Genomic DNA, 12,674 nt, shown 5'->3' on the forward strand with positions numbered 1-12,674 from the left:
GGGTGCTACAAGAGAACACGAGAGGTTGTGGTGCACCGAGAGCACAACTCTCGTGCCTCAGCAAGCACGAGAGGTGCAAGGGCCGAAACTAGGTGAGGTCGAAAGTTGCGACCGAACCCTGTACGCCAACGGTCTGGAACCCGAAAGTTGGAAGGCAGCTTTAATGTCATTTTTTAATTGCCATAATAAAGGCTATTGGCTCCTTCAACCCTATATAAGAGAAGGTAGAGGCAATAGAGTTTTACACAGAAACATAGAACACGAAAGTTCATATTTTAGCCTCAAATCCTCTCTGCTTCTACTCCTTCTCTAGCCTACTGTGTTCATAGCCCGTCTTGCTCGCCGGATTCTTTGTTTGAGTGCTCAAACATTGAATCAAAGCAAGTTTTATCCTGGGAAGCCTAGGCCACAACGCTCTTAGCATCTACGGGAGGTGGCAAATAAGGTTTTAAGGAAAAAGTGGTCACTCGACTCTTGCAAAAACCCAACACCAAACACTAGCCATTTTTCCTTCATCTTTTCTTCCCTTCTTTCCAGAAAATAATAGTCAATTTTATTTGATTATTATTTGTTTTCTACCAACGGTTCCGACATGCAAAGTCAAAAATATTATTATGGCAGGTTCCAATGCGAATGAAGAAGAGATTCACACCAACGATGACAATCCCCCCTTGCGTGACCAGATTGTGGAGACTGGAGAAGCTGTACTGTTGCGCCATACTGAAAAGGTGAAAGTAATGGCAGGTTCTAGGTGTCTTCAGCTTACAAAATCGCGACGAACGGGCCATCTGGAGATACAATAGGACACTGGATGGATATTTGGAAACTAAAAGTTCCAAATAAGATCAACATATTCATCTGGACCCTGAAGCACCGCCCGTAAACTAGATCAAAAGCAGAGGAAAATAAATCTAATTAATATTATTTAATTTTAATTGATTATGGTAATTATTTTTAATAAAAGAAAATAATTATAATTATATTATATTAAGATTATTATAATTTGCTTAAAAGGGTTCAATAAAAATTAATTTTACAATTTAATGAGGTGACACATTTTGGTTCACTGCCGTTGTATAGCACCTATACAACGCCGGTGCATCAAATATTTTCTCTATTTTTAAAACGCTACCTAGATTAGCGTATCAAAATAAACTATTAACTTATTTTTGAAATATTAACAAACAGAGCTTATAATTTAGCGTCTCAAAATAAGTTATTATTGACTTATTTTTGAAATATAACAAACAAAGCTTATAATTTATTAGTAGCTTAAAATAAGATATGCTTCTAACTAAGTTATGTCAAACAGAGCTATTGTCAATTCGCCATCCTTATCTTTTTTATAAGGGAAAAGGGTCAAATAAGCCCTCGAACTTTAGCTTAAAAGTCAATTAGGCCCCTAAACTTTTTAAAGGTGCAATTACACTCATCAACAATTCATTTAAGTGCAATGAAGCCCAAAAACAAATTAATGAGCTGTTATCACAGGTCATTAGGGTTCAGACCATCTTCCGGCGAATTTTCCGGCAAAAAAAAAAAGTGACCGGCGAAATTTTCGACAAAAGAAGTGACAGACGAAATTTTCGGCAAATCTGGGTCGGTTGCTGGTCACTTTTTTTTTTTTGCCGAAAAATTCGCCGGAAGGTGGCCTAAACCCTAATGACCTGTGATAGCAGGTCATTAATTTGTTTTTGGGCTTCATTGCACCTAAATGAATTGTTGATGAGTGTAATTGAACCTTTAAAAAGTTTAGGGGCCTAATTGACTTTTAAGCTAAAGTTTGAGGGACTATTTGACCCTTTTCCCTTTTTATAATGATAAATGTAACTATTTAAAAAAATTGGATTAATTATAGTAAATATACCAAATTAGCAAAAAGTAAAAGATAAGTAAAATCCCGTAATATTGTTTGTTTATGAGCAATAAAATAAAATAGAAAAAAAATACTTTAATTTTTTCTCTTCGTCTCGATCCCTTCTGCACAAACCCCAAACCGAACGCCAGTAAATAGAAAAGAAAACTACAACTCGACAGAGATCGAGAAGAAAGATCTTATCGATGATTTCTCAACTGGTTACACTTTCTCTTTCACTGCCGTAAATCCACAGCTATTCGTTTCACCTCAGGAATTTACAAAAACAAGGTTAGTGGCTTTTTCCCCAAACCTTTTAGATTGTTTGAAGACTTAAACAAAAATATTTGATATGTGGAGTCACTTTCGGCGTTGTTATGCTTTCGTTGTTGTTTTTAAAATGATTAAAGATTGGAATTTGCTTGAAGAATGGTGGGGCTGTGAAAGTGCCCCTTGATTTGTTGGTTTGTCATTTTATCATTTCACGGTCCACCTAACGAGTTTTTGAGTAATATTTGAATCTAAGGATTTCCCACATTGCATTTTCGAATGTTGTTTGACGTTTCAGATCTTGAATTATACTTCCTTTGAATTTTGTACGCTTGTGCCTGGATGAATATATATTTGCGCTACTTGCCCCAAATGAAATGACGTTGTACTGATGATTGTTTTTGGTGGTCTAATGTTGTTTTAAAAGCCACACAGGTGACTTCAAACAAACCTGTTTGTCAAATGTGTTAAATTTGGTAATGGTGAGGTTCAAGAATGTGGTTATTTATTATGTACTGTGATTTTGCAGCGGGTTGATTTGGTATCTGTATAGGGAGTTTGATGGAGGAGGGAGAGCCCTATTTCGGGATGGCTGATGCAGCAGCTCTTATTGAAGTTTCAGGATCCAGGTTTAGTGATCTAGAGCTCATTGGAAGAGGGTCATTTGGGGATGTATATAAAGGGTAAGCTTCAAAATGTTTTTACTTGTAATTTGGTAATCTTTCTCCATGCTAGGGGTTAAACTATCTGTTTTTGGAGATGTGTAATAACTCATTTTATACCATTTATGATTTATGATGCAATTTTGAATTTTTAACTAACATTCTTTTATTTTCACAAACTCTGGTTGAAAGGGCATTTATTTGAGAGAAAGGTCACAAATATGCTGTTCCTGTTGTCTTATTTGGGAATTTATGTTGAAAGCCTAAGACAGGTTGCATATTGAGATAAAGTAGAGTTCTTTTGAGGATTTTGTGATAAGTGTTAAATATAGGCTTTTGTTATTTTGTTATCTTGGGTGAATGCAATTAGTGTTTTGATTTCAAAACCTGTAGTTCCTGAAACACATTGTGTCCTTTCATTTAGTGAACGTGAATACTCTTCTTGTTTCAGATGAATACTTTAGAGACACTAAAATGGGAGTCTAGAGATAGGCAGATAGCAAAAGCAAGAAAGTTTGGCTGAACCACATTGCGTGATTTAGTTTCATAAACAGCAATGCTTATTGACTTGAAAGTCTGTAGTTTACATAAGTTAATCACTAATTCACTATTGGGGGGTCTCTAGTTTTTCCCATTTTAGGTCGTCAGTTTTGGTTGCTTCACTTAATTAAACCTTTGCTTTTTTCTCTCTGAGCTTATATGTATAGCAGTTATTAGGCTTTGTAAATTCTTATTCTGCCAATTACATGATTTTGCAGCTATAATTTTGGAGGGTGGGTTTAAATTGAGTAGAGTCCAGAAGAAGTGGAATATAAAACATAAAATTTTGTTCACTGAGGTTCAAGTGGGATACGTTACAATTTTAGCACATTCTGATGGAATTTCTTAAAATATAAATTTAAATTGTTGAATCCATGTTTGGTTTAATAACATGTAGTGGATTTTTAGTAAAAAGTTCTAGTCACTATTTTAACTTAAAACCAAGCCCCGAGAAGAAAAGCATTAACCCTTTTGTTTCTTATTGAAAAACATTTAAGAAAAGAGAATCTATTCATTGGCAAGTTGTTGAAAACACTTTAAAATTGTGATAAGTTTCTGTTTACATTATAATAAGGGCTTTAGTAGTAGTTTTCTTATTATCTATTGCAATTTCCCTCCTTCCACAACTTATCTATCACCTTTTTTGTGTGGATCTTTTTTTCTCTTTTCTGAGTTGGTCTTTTTATTTATTTATTTATTTATTCTTTTTTGTGATTTGTAGTTATGACAAGGAGCTCAAAAAAGAAGTTGCCATTAAGGTTATTGATTTAGACGAATCGTGAGTATTTTGCCTGACTCTATATTTACTGCTTGAGATTCATACTCATGTTTAATATTGATCACTTGCATTTATTATTTGTGGTTAAGTAGATATTCATATCCCCCATGTAATGTTAATCTGTTTTTCCTTGTGGTGATTTTCATGTTGGATTTATTCTAAAATGTATTTTTTGGAATTGCTTTTGTACAGAGAGGATGAGATCGAGGACATTCAGAAGGTAGTGCTTACATTTATGGCAGTCTAAGTGGGTCATTATTCCCTGATAGATATTTGTATCAAATAAATGAAGAGGTTTTTGTTTGGATGACTCTTTCCAGGAAATAGCTGTTCTGCAACAATGTCGATCCCCGTATATTACAGAGTATTATGGATCATACCTCCAAAGCACTAAGCTATGGATAATCATGGAGTATATGGCTGGTGGCTCTGTTGCTGATCTAGTAGGTTACATATTCTTTAGAGTTTCCATAACCCCTTCACGGGGTAGAAAATATTGTTCTCAGTCTGGCATTGCAAATATGTAAAATATCACATGGAAGCATTGTGAATTGCCATAATTTCAACCATCTGTACTTGTAACCTTGTGCTTTTTTGTGGACCTCATAGTACTTGGTAGTTATACTTTGCCAATCCAGCAAAAGCACCATTAGGGTGAAATGTCTAAAACTTAGCACTGGGTAGCTGACTGTTAACCATTCAGCCTTAAGCTTGTATACCGAACCTGGGTCATTTGGTCAGCTTAAAGCTTGACAAACTAATAGGACCTCATAGGACTTCGATTTTCCAAATAGGACTACTGTCATGATTATTAGACTCAAACCTTTTGTTACTTCCGATTTTCCATTGCAATTGATAAAGTAGTCCTATTTGATAAAGTTCTAGACCTTTTTAGATCTGGAAATTTCTAACCTCTCATCAAGAGATGAAGACTAAGGCCATTGGGTTTATACCTTAACAAGTGCCTTTTTTTCTCAGTGTAGGTGATATGCTTTCTAAAGAAAACACTCTAGCGAGTTGTCTCTCTCTCTCATTTTTATTTATTTTTAATTTCCTTTGTCTTGTTATTTTTGTACTTACAAGGAACTCTATTTTGCAGATTCAGCCAAATCTACCATTGGATGAAATATCCATAGCTTGTATTTTACGTGATTTGCTCCATGCTATTGATTACCTACACAGTGAAGGCAAGATTCATAGAGATATTAAAGGTTCCACCCTTCTCCAAAATCTAAAGTTAATAACTTACATTGGTTTCCAGTTTTTTCATATATTAGTATTTTAGTATTCAATCTATGAAGCCACAATTTAATTTTGAAATACCTACACAGTGAAGGCAAGATTCATAGAGATATTAAAGGTTTATATATATATATATATATATATATATATATATATATATATATATTAAAGGTTCCACCCTTCTCCAAATCTGAAGTTTACATTGGTTTCCAGTTTTTTCATATATTAGTATTTTTGTACTCGATCTATGAAGCCACAATTTAATTTTGAAAAGGTAGGGTTATTAAACTTGAGAAAGTGGGATCTTTGGCCTGGTTTTGTGAGGAGGTGGATGATAATTGGCCAGTTTGTTCATTATATCTTGCCAACAGAATTAACTTTAATATTTTCTACGAGTTTTTTGCACTTTTAGTCCACGACTATAGTGGCATTGGCAGAATTGATCCACGACTTTTGAACCTTGCAATTTTAATCCACGACTATTGATTTTTTTGCAAAAATGGTCCTTCCGGTCACTTTTCCGTCAAAATTTCACCGGAAAAAAAAATTCTCCATTTTTAGCCGGGTTAAAATTGACATTTTACTTGTCTCAAAAAATTAAAAGAAAAAAATTGATATTTGACTACATACAATATTACTGGGCTACATACTACTGCCCCAGGCAGCGTAGTACATGTACCACTCCAATGCTGCTGTCGGATAACCCAACTAGCCCGGGGAACGCCACGGCCGCTCCGCCGCTTACTGACAGCCCTGCCTGCTCCAGGAACTCCGCCGCCTGGGGCAGTAGTATGTAGCCCAGTAATATTGTATGTAGTCAAATATCAATTTTTTTCTTTTAATTTTTTGAGATAAGTAAAATGTCAATTTTAACCTGGCTAAAAATGGAGAATTTTTTTTTCCGGTGAAATTTTGACGGAAAAGTGGCCGGAAGGACCATTTTTGCAAAAAAATCAATAGTCGTGGACTAAAATTGCAAGGTTCAAAAGTCGTAGATCAATTCTGCCAGTGCCACTATAGTCGTGGGACTAAAAGTGCAAAAAACTCTATTTTCTACTGATCTCATTTTGAAATGAAAAATGCTGAAATTTTTTAATTTTTAAATTTTTTTTGGAAGGAGTGAAGATTACTGCATTTGGTTACCGTTCTTTTAAGTGGCAGTATTTCATTCTGTACTTGTGTAGTTGTGTATATCAGAAATTATATGCCTTATCTTATTCTTTTACAGCGGCAAATATTCTGTTGTCGAAGAATGGTGATGTGAAGGTATGTTATTTGTGTATATTTACAAGAATGTCTTAGAATGAGATATCAAAGAACTTGGTAAAACCAACAAGTTGTTTTCTAGTATTCTCAACAACCTTTTGTTGACTTTCTAGGTTGCAGATTTTGGTGTTTCTGCACAATTGACAAAGACAATTTCTAGGCGGAAGGTACTTTCTCTTTTGTAATTATAGTTTTCATGCTAACTTGCTTGATTAACTTGAAAAAATATATGATTTGCATATCACATTTGATTGGGTAGAAACAACACCTGAAGGTAATTTTTCTCTAGCTGATATAATTAATCTTGTCAGACATTTGTAGGGACACCATTCTGGATGGCACCAGAAGTAATTCAGAATTCTGATGGATATAATGAGAAGGTGATTTTTATTTCTTATTTTTAAATAATTTCTTTTCATTCCCTTTTCTTTTTCATCTCTAAATTTGCTTTTCTTAGTTTAGCAATACATTTTCATTAGAACCTTTTGGGGTTTAGTATTTAGTGTTTAGCAAACTTTTACAAGCTAGAAGTTTTACTTGATGCAGGCAGATATTTGGTCTCTAGGTATAACTGTTATTGAGATGGCAAAAGGGGAACCTCCACTGGCTGATCTCCACCCAATGAGAGTTCTTTTCATCATACCTAGGGAAACTCCACCACAGGTTTGGCTTTACTCTTTATATTTCTTCTCATGAATTTGTATGTCTATTTCTTATTCATAGACTGAAGTCTTGTTTCTTTGCCATTTCAACTTTCAAGTAAGAGTTTTTTTTTTTATTGGATTTTTGGTGCAGCTAGAAGACCACTTTTCTCGTCCTTTGAAAGAATTTGTTTCATCATGTTTGAAGAAAATTCCTGCTGAGGTATGGAGAAAAGCTATAAAATGAAAGTTGAGACTTGAAATGAGGCCCTTATCTAGATAATATTCTTCACCTTAATATATGTGTGAACTATGCTGTACAATACTGTCAATACTAGATAATAATCAAACTGTATATTTTGGTTTTGGACCCATTTTTGTTTGTTTGTTTTCTTCTTGTTTTTGTTTTGTTTTGTTTGTTTGTTTTTTTTTTTTTAATTTCTTTTTTAAATTTTAGAGACCAAGTGCAAAGGAACTTTTAAAGCATCGCTTTATAAAAAATGCCAGGAAGAGCCCAAGGCTTTTGGAGAGAATCAGGTGCGCATCCAGTTACCCTAAATATGTAATATGTGGAGACCTTTTTAAACATGTTGTCATTGTCAAAAACAAGTTTGTATGAAAAGAAATTGAATTGAAATCTGAAAATGATAAAATTTCTGAACTTAAATTTTGGTTGGACAGAGTGTATGTTTGCAACAACCACTGGTTGTCATATCCAAAAACAAAATTGTATAGAAGGAAATTGAATCGGAATCTGTCAATGATAAAGTTTTTATTTTATCATTATATGGCTTTATAAAATCAGAGTAACCTCTGTGGCTTAGTTTTGGTAAGTTCGTAAGAATTGCTACTATTTCTATGCTATGGAGTTACACATCAATATATTCACTATCTTTAACAAGTTAGATGCTTGGAAGAACATGCAACTTAGCAACAATGGAAAATAAAAAGCAATCTGCAAATTCATCAACATTATTTTTTGTTATAAATATGTTACTCCCTCTGTGCATTAAAAATTGTCTTTCGTACTATGTTGGGATGTCCAACAAAAATTATAGCTTTATTACACAAAATACCCTTTAAATAACAATTTAAAATACTAAAATGTTGGTTATGCATTTAATTTGGGAAAATATACTATCCTGAACATGTAGAGGGTAAATTTTCTTGGACAGAGGTAGTATTTTTAACAATGAAAGTTAATACTTGTTAAATGATACACATTTTGCTTTTATTAATGTTAGTTCCTTAAATTTGATGAAATTTCAAGTTGCATCATGTAAAGATATTTGTTTTAAAAAAAAATAAAATTAAAATGACTATAAATCTGAATTAAAACTAGTGAATTCATCTAATAGTTATAGTTCACCAAAAAATTCATGGAATTTGCTATGTCCTACCAGTTCTAAAGTATTGTTTGCAAAAACCCATTACAAGCCAAAGGGTATGTCCTTCAGTATAAGAGTAATAAAAATATAGTGTGGTAGTTAGAGTTTACTCTCAATATATTACCCAATTCTGCTACTAGATAGATAAATATGACTTAAAACTGTTGTGTTGGGTGAAAACTATGATTCAATTTCTGTGCTTTAGTTGAAATATAGTATTCAGGCTCTTCACCTCGTCATCTTCTAGGGAACGCCCTAAATTCCAACTAAAGGATGATGTAGAAACTCCTAGGAATGGTATAAAACCATTGGGTGAAGTATCTGGCACTGTAAAGGCGACAAGTTCTGGAGTTGAGGATGCTGTTCGAGTCAGGTTTGCACAATCTCTTGGTTCTGCTTATTGCTGCTGTTTTTCAAATTCTTGGCTGATTGGTGCCGATTTTCAGTGGTGAAGGGAAAACATTTAAAAGTGCTGGCTGGGACTTTAGTCTTGGAGGATCATCTGGTACAGGAACAGTACGAAGTGTTGTAAATCCAACTAAGGCTAGGGATTGGAAACCCGAGATTTCATCAAATCAAGCCCCCTCGAGAAAAAACACTGATGGGGCTAACCAAGGGTCTTTTTCTGGAACTGTCCGGTCTTCTTCTTCTGGAACTGTCCTTTATAAGTCATCCGAGGTTTTTAGCAATAAAGACCATGAAAATGCTTGCATTGATCAGAAACAAGATTCTTTCCATAAAGATGTATGTCTCTCTTTCTCTCACATATTTGCTCATGGGGTTATATTAAAGTTCATTGATTGGTGCTAAGTCTTGGGGTAGTTGATGAATCCTGCTTTATTACTTCTATATAGTCACCTATCGCCACAGCTTTTTGGTTAATTTTTGTTTTAATTTACAGGAAGAATTCTCAGCAAGTGGGACAGGAACAGTTGTTGTTAGATCTCCAACAAGAGTAGTTCAGTCTTCTTTAGCCAGTGACCGAAGTTCAATGGTAGTATTCCTTACCCCACTGAAGCTATCTAAAATAATATTTATTTTTCTTCTGATGTTGTTGACTTGATGCCATAATACTTTCAGTCTAGCAGTTATGCTTCATTCGATGATGCTTCAACAAGTGGCACTATTGTTTACCGTGGGCGAAATGATGAGCCAGATTCTCCTCAAAGTCCTAGATCCTGGTCGGGAATTCCAGACAGATCCTCAAGTGCATCCTTTGAAGATAGCGAAACAAACCTCTCAGAGGTTTGTTAGTTTTCAAATTACTTTTCAGTTTATTTGAATTCATTGCAACTTCACCAGAAGATTCTTAAGGTTTTAGTTATTGAATTGAGTGCATAAACCTATTATTGCAGCGCATTTTAGATGATTTTTCGACGTGCATTATCACTTACCTTGTCATGCTGACATACGTTATGAGGCTAACTTAGCTGATATGTAATTAGGCCAAGGCTTCCATTCAAGCAGCGCTAAAGAAAGGAAATGTTCGAGAAAGAGCAATGATGGGCAAGACCAACAGAAATGGGCATGAAAATAGAAGCACAGGCCCATCAACAGCAAGCTCTGATTCTTCAAGGTACTTGAATGAGAAACAAATTTACAAACTTTGGTCAGTTCTTGTTTCATCCATATTACTCCCCTGAAACTTGGAACTTGTATTGCAGAAATTCCCGTGATTACTTTGAAGCACAAAAAGCATTTTCAAAATCACCTCATACTAGAGATGATGCTGCTGCTAGAATAGCCCCACCACCATCTTTATCGATTCTTCTCATCCCATCAATAAAGGAGGTATGCATATACATTAAATTAGGCTTCTGGCAAATTAGCTTACACTCCCTTTTATAAGTCTTAATTGCATTTGATGTAGGCTGTTGCTGGGGAAGTCGAAGGACCATTTGTGCAGAATATGGCAAATTCTTTTCTGGAAATGGAGCGCATGAAGCCTGGGTCTTGTGATCTTTTTGTCACCAGATTACTCCAGCGATTGGCGAGGTTGGTTGGATACATAATAATTTCTGGTTTCTGTATGACATAAATGTGGAACTATGATTAGTACAACGATATTTGCAGTTCCAAAGAATCTTCTTTGAAAGATCTGCAAGATTTGGCTACTCGCAAATTCACAAAGGGCAGGATGGAAACCGATAATGCAACCACTGAAGCTGATAGCAAGAAAAAGCAGCAGAGCAAAGAGCTTCAATCAAATTCCAACATGACCCCACTAGCCAGGTTCTTGCTCTCAAGGTATGCCTACTAATGCAACGATTTCTTACCGAACTTATCAGGCTACACATTTTTTACCCTTTTTTCGGATTTCTTTAAGCGCACTTCTAAACCAACCGATTCTCACAGCTAACTTTTGAATGCAGATGGCAAGGGCATGCTTCCCGGGATTTAAATTCTTAATATGGAGGTTTGATTCGTTTACATTCTTGTTTTCTGATTTTGCTGCTTCTGAGTTTATCATGATTCAATGTACATAACATTCCTATTCTAAGGAAACCATGTAAATTATATTTACCCATGCAATTTTTTTCTTTTCCTTGGGTTCCAGTTGTTCACCTATTCTGGTTTGTATTGTTTCATCCTGTAACAGAAATTAATATAGCATGATTTTAATATTTCAAATATTAACATAGCAAAAATCATCCCTTTGATTGTAGTGCAAGTATGTTTTTTATTCCTACACAGAATAGTTATTACTCTTAACTTGCATACAATTAATATAATCTAAATTTAAAATACACAATCAATTTATAAATAAAGCATCATACACATTCTTATTTATTTAAAGCAAACTACAAACATTGCATGTATATGATCATATATAAAGTAAACAATAAAAATACAGAACAGCCCAATAATAATAAAAATATACAATACAATATTTTTTAGGGAAAAGTGTCAAATTGGCCCCCTTAGTCAAGTGAATAGTGCAATTGGTCCCCTAAGTGAAAAAAACTCCATTAAAGTCCCCTAAACCTGTAAAATTGTTCAATTAAGTCCAATATGACTTGTTTAACAGGTTAAATCGATATGATGTTGACACGTGTCTTTCTTATTTTATTTTTTAAAATAAATACTTTTTATTTATTAAACATATTATTTTTTATTAATTAATTAATTAATTAAAATAATAATAATACTTTAAAAATTAAAAAAAAAAAAAAAACAAAAAACAGCCATCGGTTGTCCGCGCCGGACAGCCGATGGTTGTCCGCGCCGGACAGCCGATGGTTGTCCGCGCCGGACAGCCGGTGGTTGTCTTCTTTCTTCACGGATAGCCTTGGCCGTCCGGCCACGGCCGTCTAAGGAAGACGACCAGACGTCCATGGCCGCCTTCCTTAGACAACCATGAAGAAGGAAGATAGCCATTAGCTGTCCAGTGCAGACAGCCGGTGGCTGTTTTTTTTTTTTTAAATATTATTATTATTATTATTATTATTATTTTAATTAATTAATTAATAATAAATAATATTTTAAATTTTTAATAAATAAAAAAATATTTGTTTTAAAAAATAAAATAAGAATGACACGTGTCAACACCACATCGATTTAACCTGATAAACAAGTCATATTGGACTTAATTGAACAATTTTACCGGTTTAGGAGGCTTGAAGTGAAGCTTTTTTCACTTAGGGGACTCAATTGCACTATCCACTTGACTTAGAGGGCCGATTTGACACTTTTCTCTATTTTTTTAAAATGTACATGTGTATTGCTTGTATTAAAAATATGTCTATGAGTGTGAAGTGATATTTTGTATTCTTTTAGGTATTTTACAAGAGACGGATGCTACTGGATTGAGTAATGTTTATCATAGTGAGCAAAATTTTCAACGTGGTTTCTCAGTTTATTGTGTTTTCAATTAGGAAGTGAAAATGTGCGGACTACAATTATAGGTTATTTTGATTAAAACTTTTATTTATTTGGTATTATTTATGGAATATTTACAAAATTGTGCATGTTAATTTTAATATATATGTTTGTGAAGATTTGTTATATTTTGTAGTGCCATATTTTGACAAC

The 12,674-nt window shown here is 34.2% G+C and overlaps 1 protein-coding gene across 4 annotated transcripts; it reads left to right on the forward strand.

The window, feature by feature from the left end:
* Window positions 1-1,952: 1,952 nt before the first annotated feature.
* Window positions 1,953-11,185, forward strand: LOC109150571 (germinal center kinase 1-like). Of its 4 annotated transcripts, none has more exons than XM_019298510.1 (21): window positions 1,953-2,146; window positions 2,655-2,808; window positions 4,049-4,105; window positions 4,298-4,325; window positions 4,426-4,548; window positions 5,205-5,316; window positions 6,576-6,613; window positions 6,727-6,780; window positions 6,925-6,993; window positions 7,160-7,276; window positions 7,409-7,477; window positions 7,712-7,791; window positions 8,890-9,015; window positions 9,089-9,386; window positions 9,544-9,636; window positions 9,723-9,887; window positions 10,088-10,218; window positions 10,307-10,433; window positions 10,513-10,637; window positions 10,716-10,889; window positions 11,015-11,185. In XM_019298510.1, the coding sequence occupies exons 2-21, from the start codon at window positions 2,687-2,689 to the stop codon at window positions 11,049-11,051; spliced, it is 2,145 nt and encodes a 714-aa protein (XP_019154055.1). In that variant the 5' UTR covers window positions 1,953-2,146; window positions 2,655-2,686; the 3' UTR covers window positions 11,052-11,185. The 4 variants fall into 4 exon arrangements, with proteins under 4 accessions (XP_019154055.1, XP_019154057.1, XP_019154056.1 ...); XM_019298512.1 differs by having other exon boundaries at window positions 2,679-2,808; XM_019298511.1 differs by lacking the exon at window positions 1,953-2,146 and adding an exon at window positions 2,408-2,560.
* Window positions 11,186-12,674: the final 1,489 nt, after the last annotated feature.

Source organism: Ipomoea nil, unplaced genomic scaffold, assembly GCF_001879475.1.
Source record: "Ipomoea nil cultivar Tokyo-kokei standard unplaced genomic scaffold, Asagao_1.1 scaffold2279, whole genome shotgun sequence".
In the NCBI taxonomy this organism is placed as follows: Eukaryota; Viridiplantae; Streptophyta; class Magnoliopsida; order Solanales; family Convolvulaceae; genus Ipomoea; species Ipomoea nil.

Coding starts and splice junctions, on each gene's coding strand:
- LOC109150571 (XM_019298510.1), top strand. CDS start 2,687: ATGGAGGAGGGAGAGCCCTATTTCGGGATGGCTGATGCAGCAGCTCTT. Junction 7,478..7,711: donor TGAAGAAAATTCCTGCTGAG/GTATGGAGAAAA, acceptor TTTAAATTTTAG/AGACCAAGTGCAAAGGAACT. Junction 7,792..8,889: donor AGGCTTTTGGAGAGAATCAG/GTGCGCATCCAG, acceptor GTCATCTTCTAG/GGAACGCCCTAAATTCCAAC.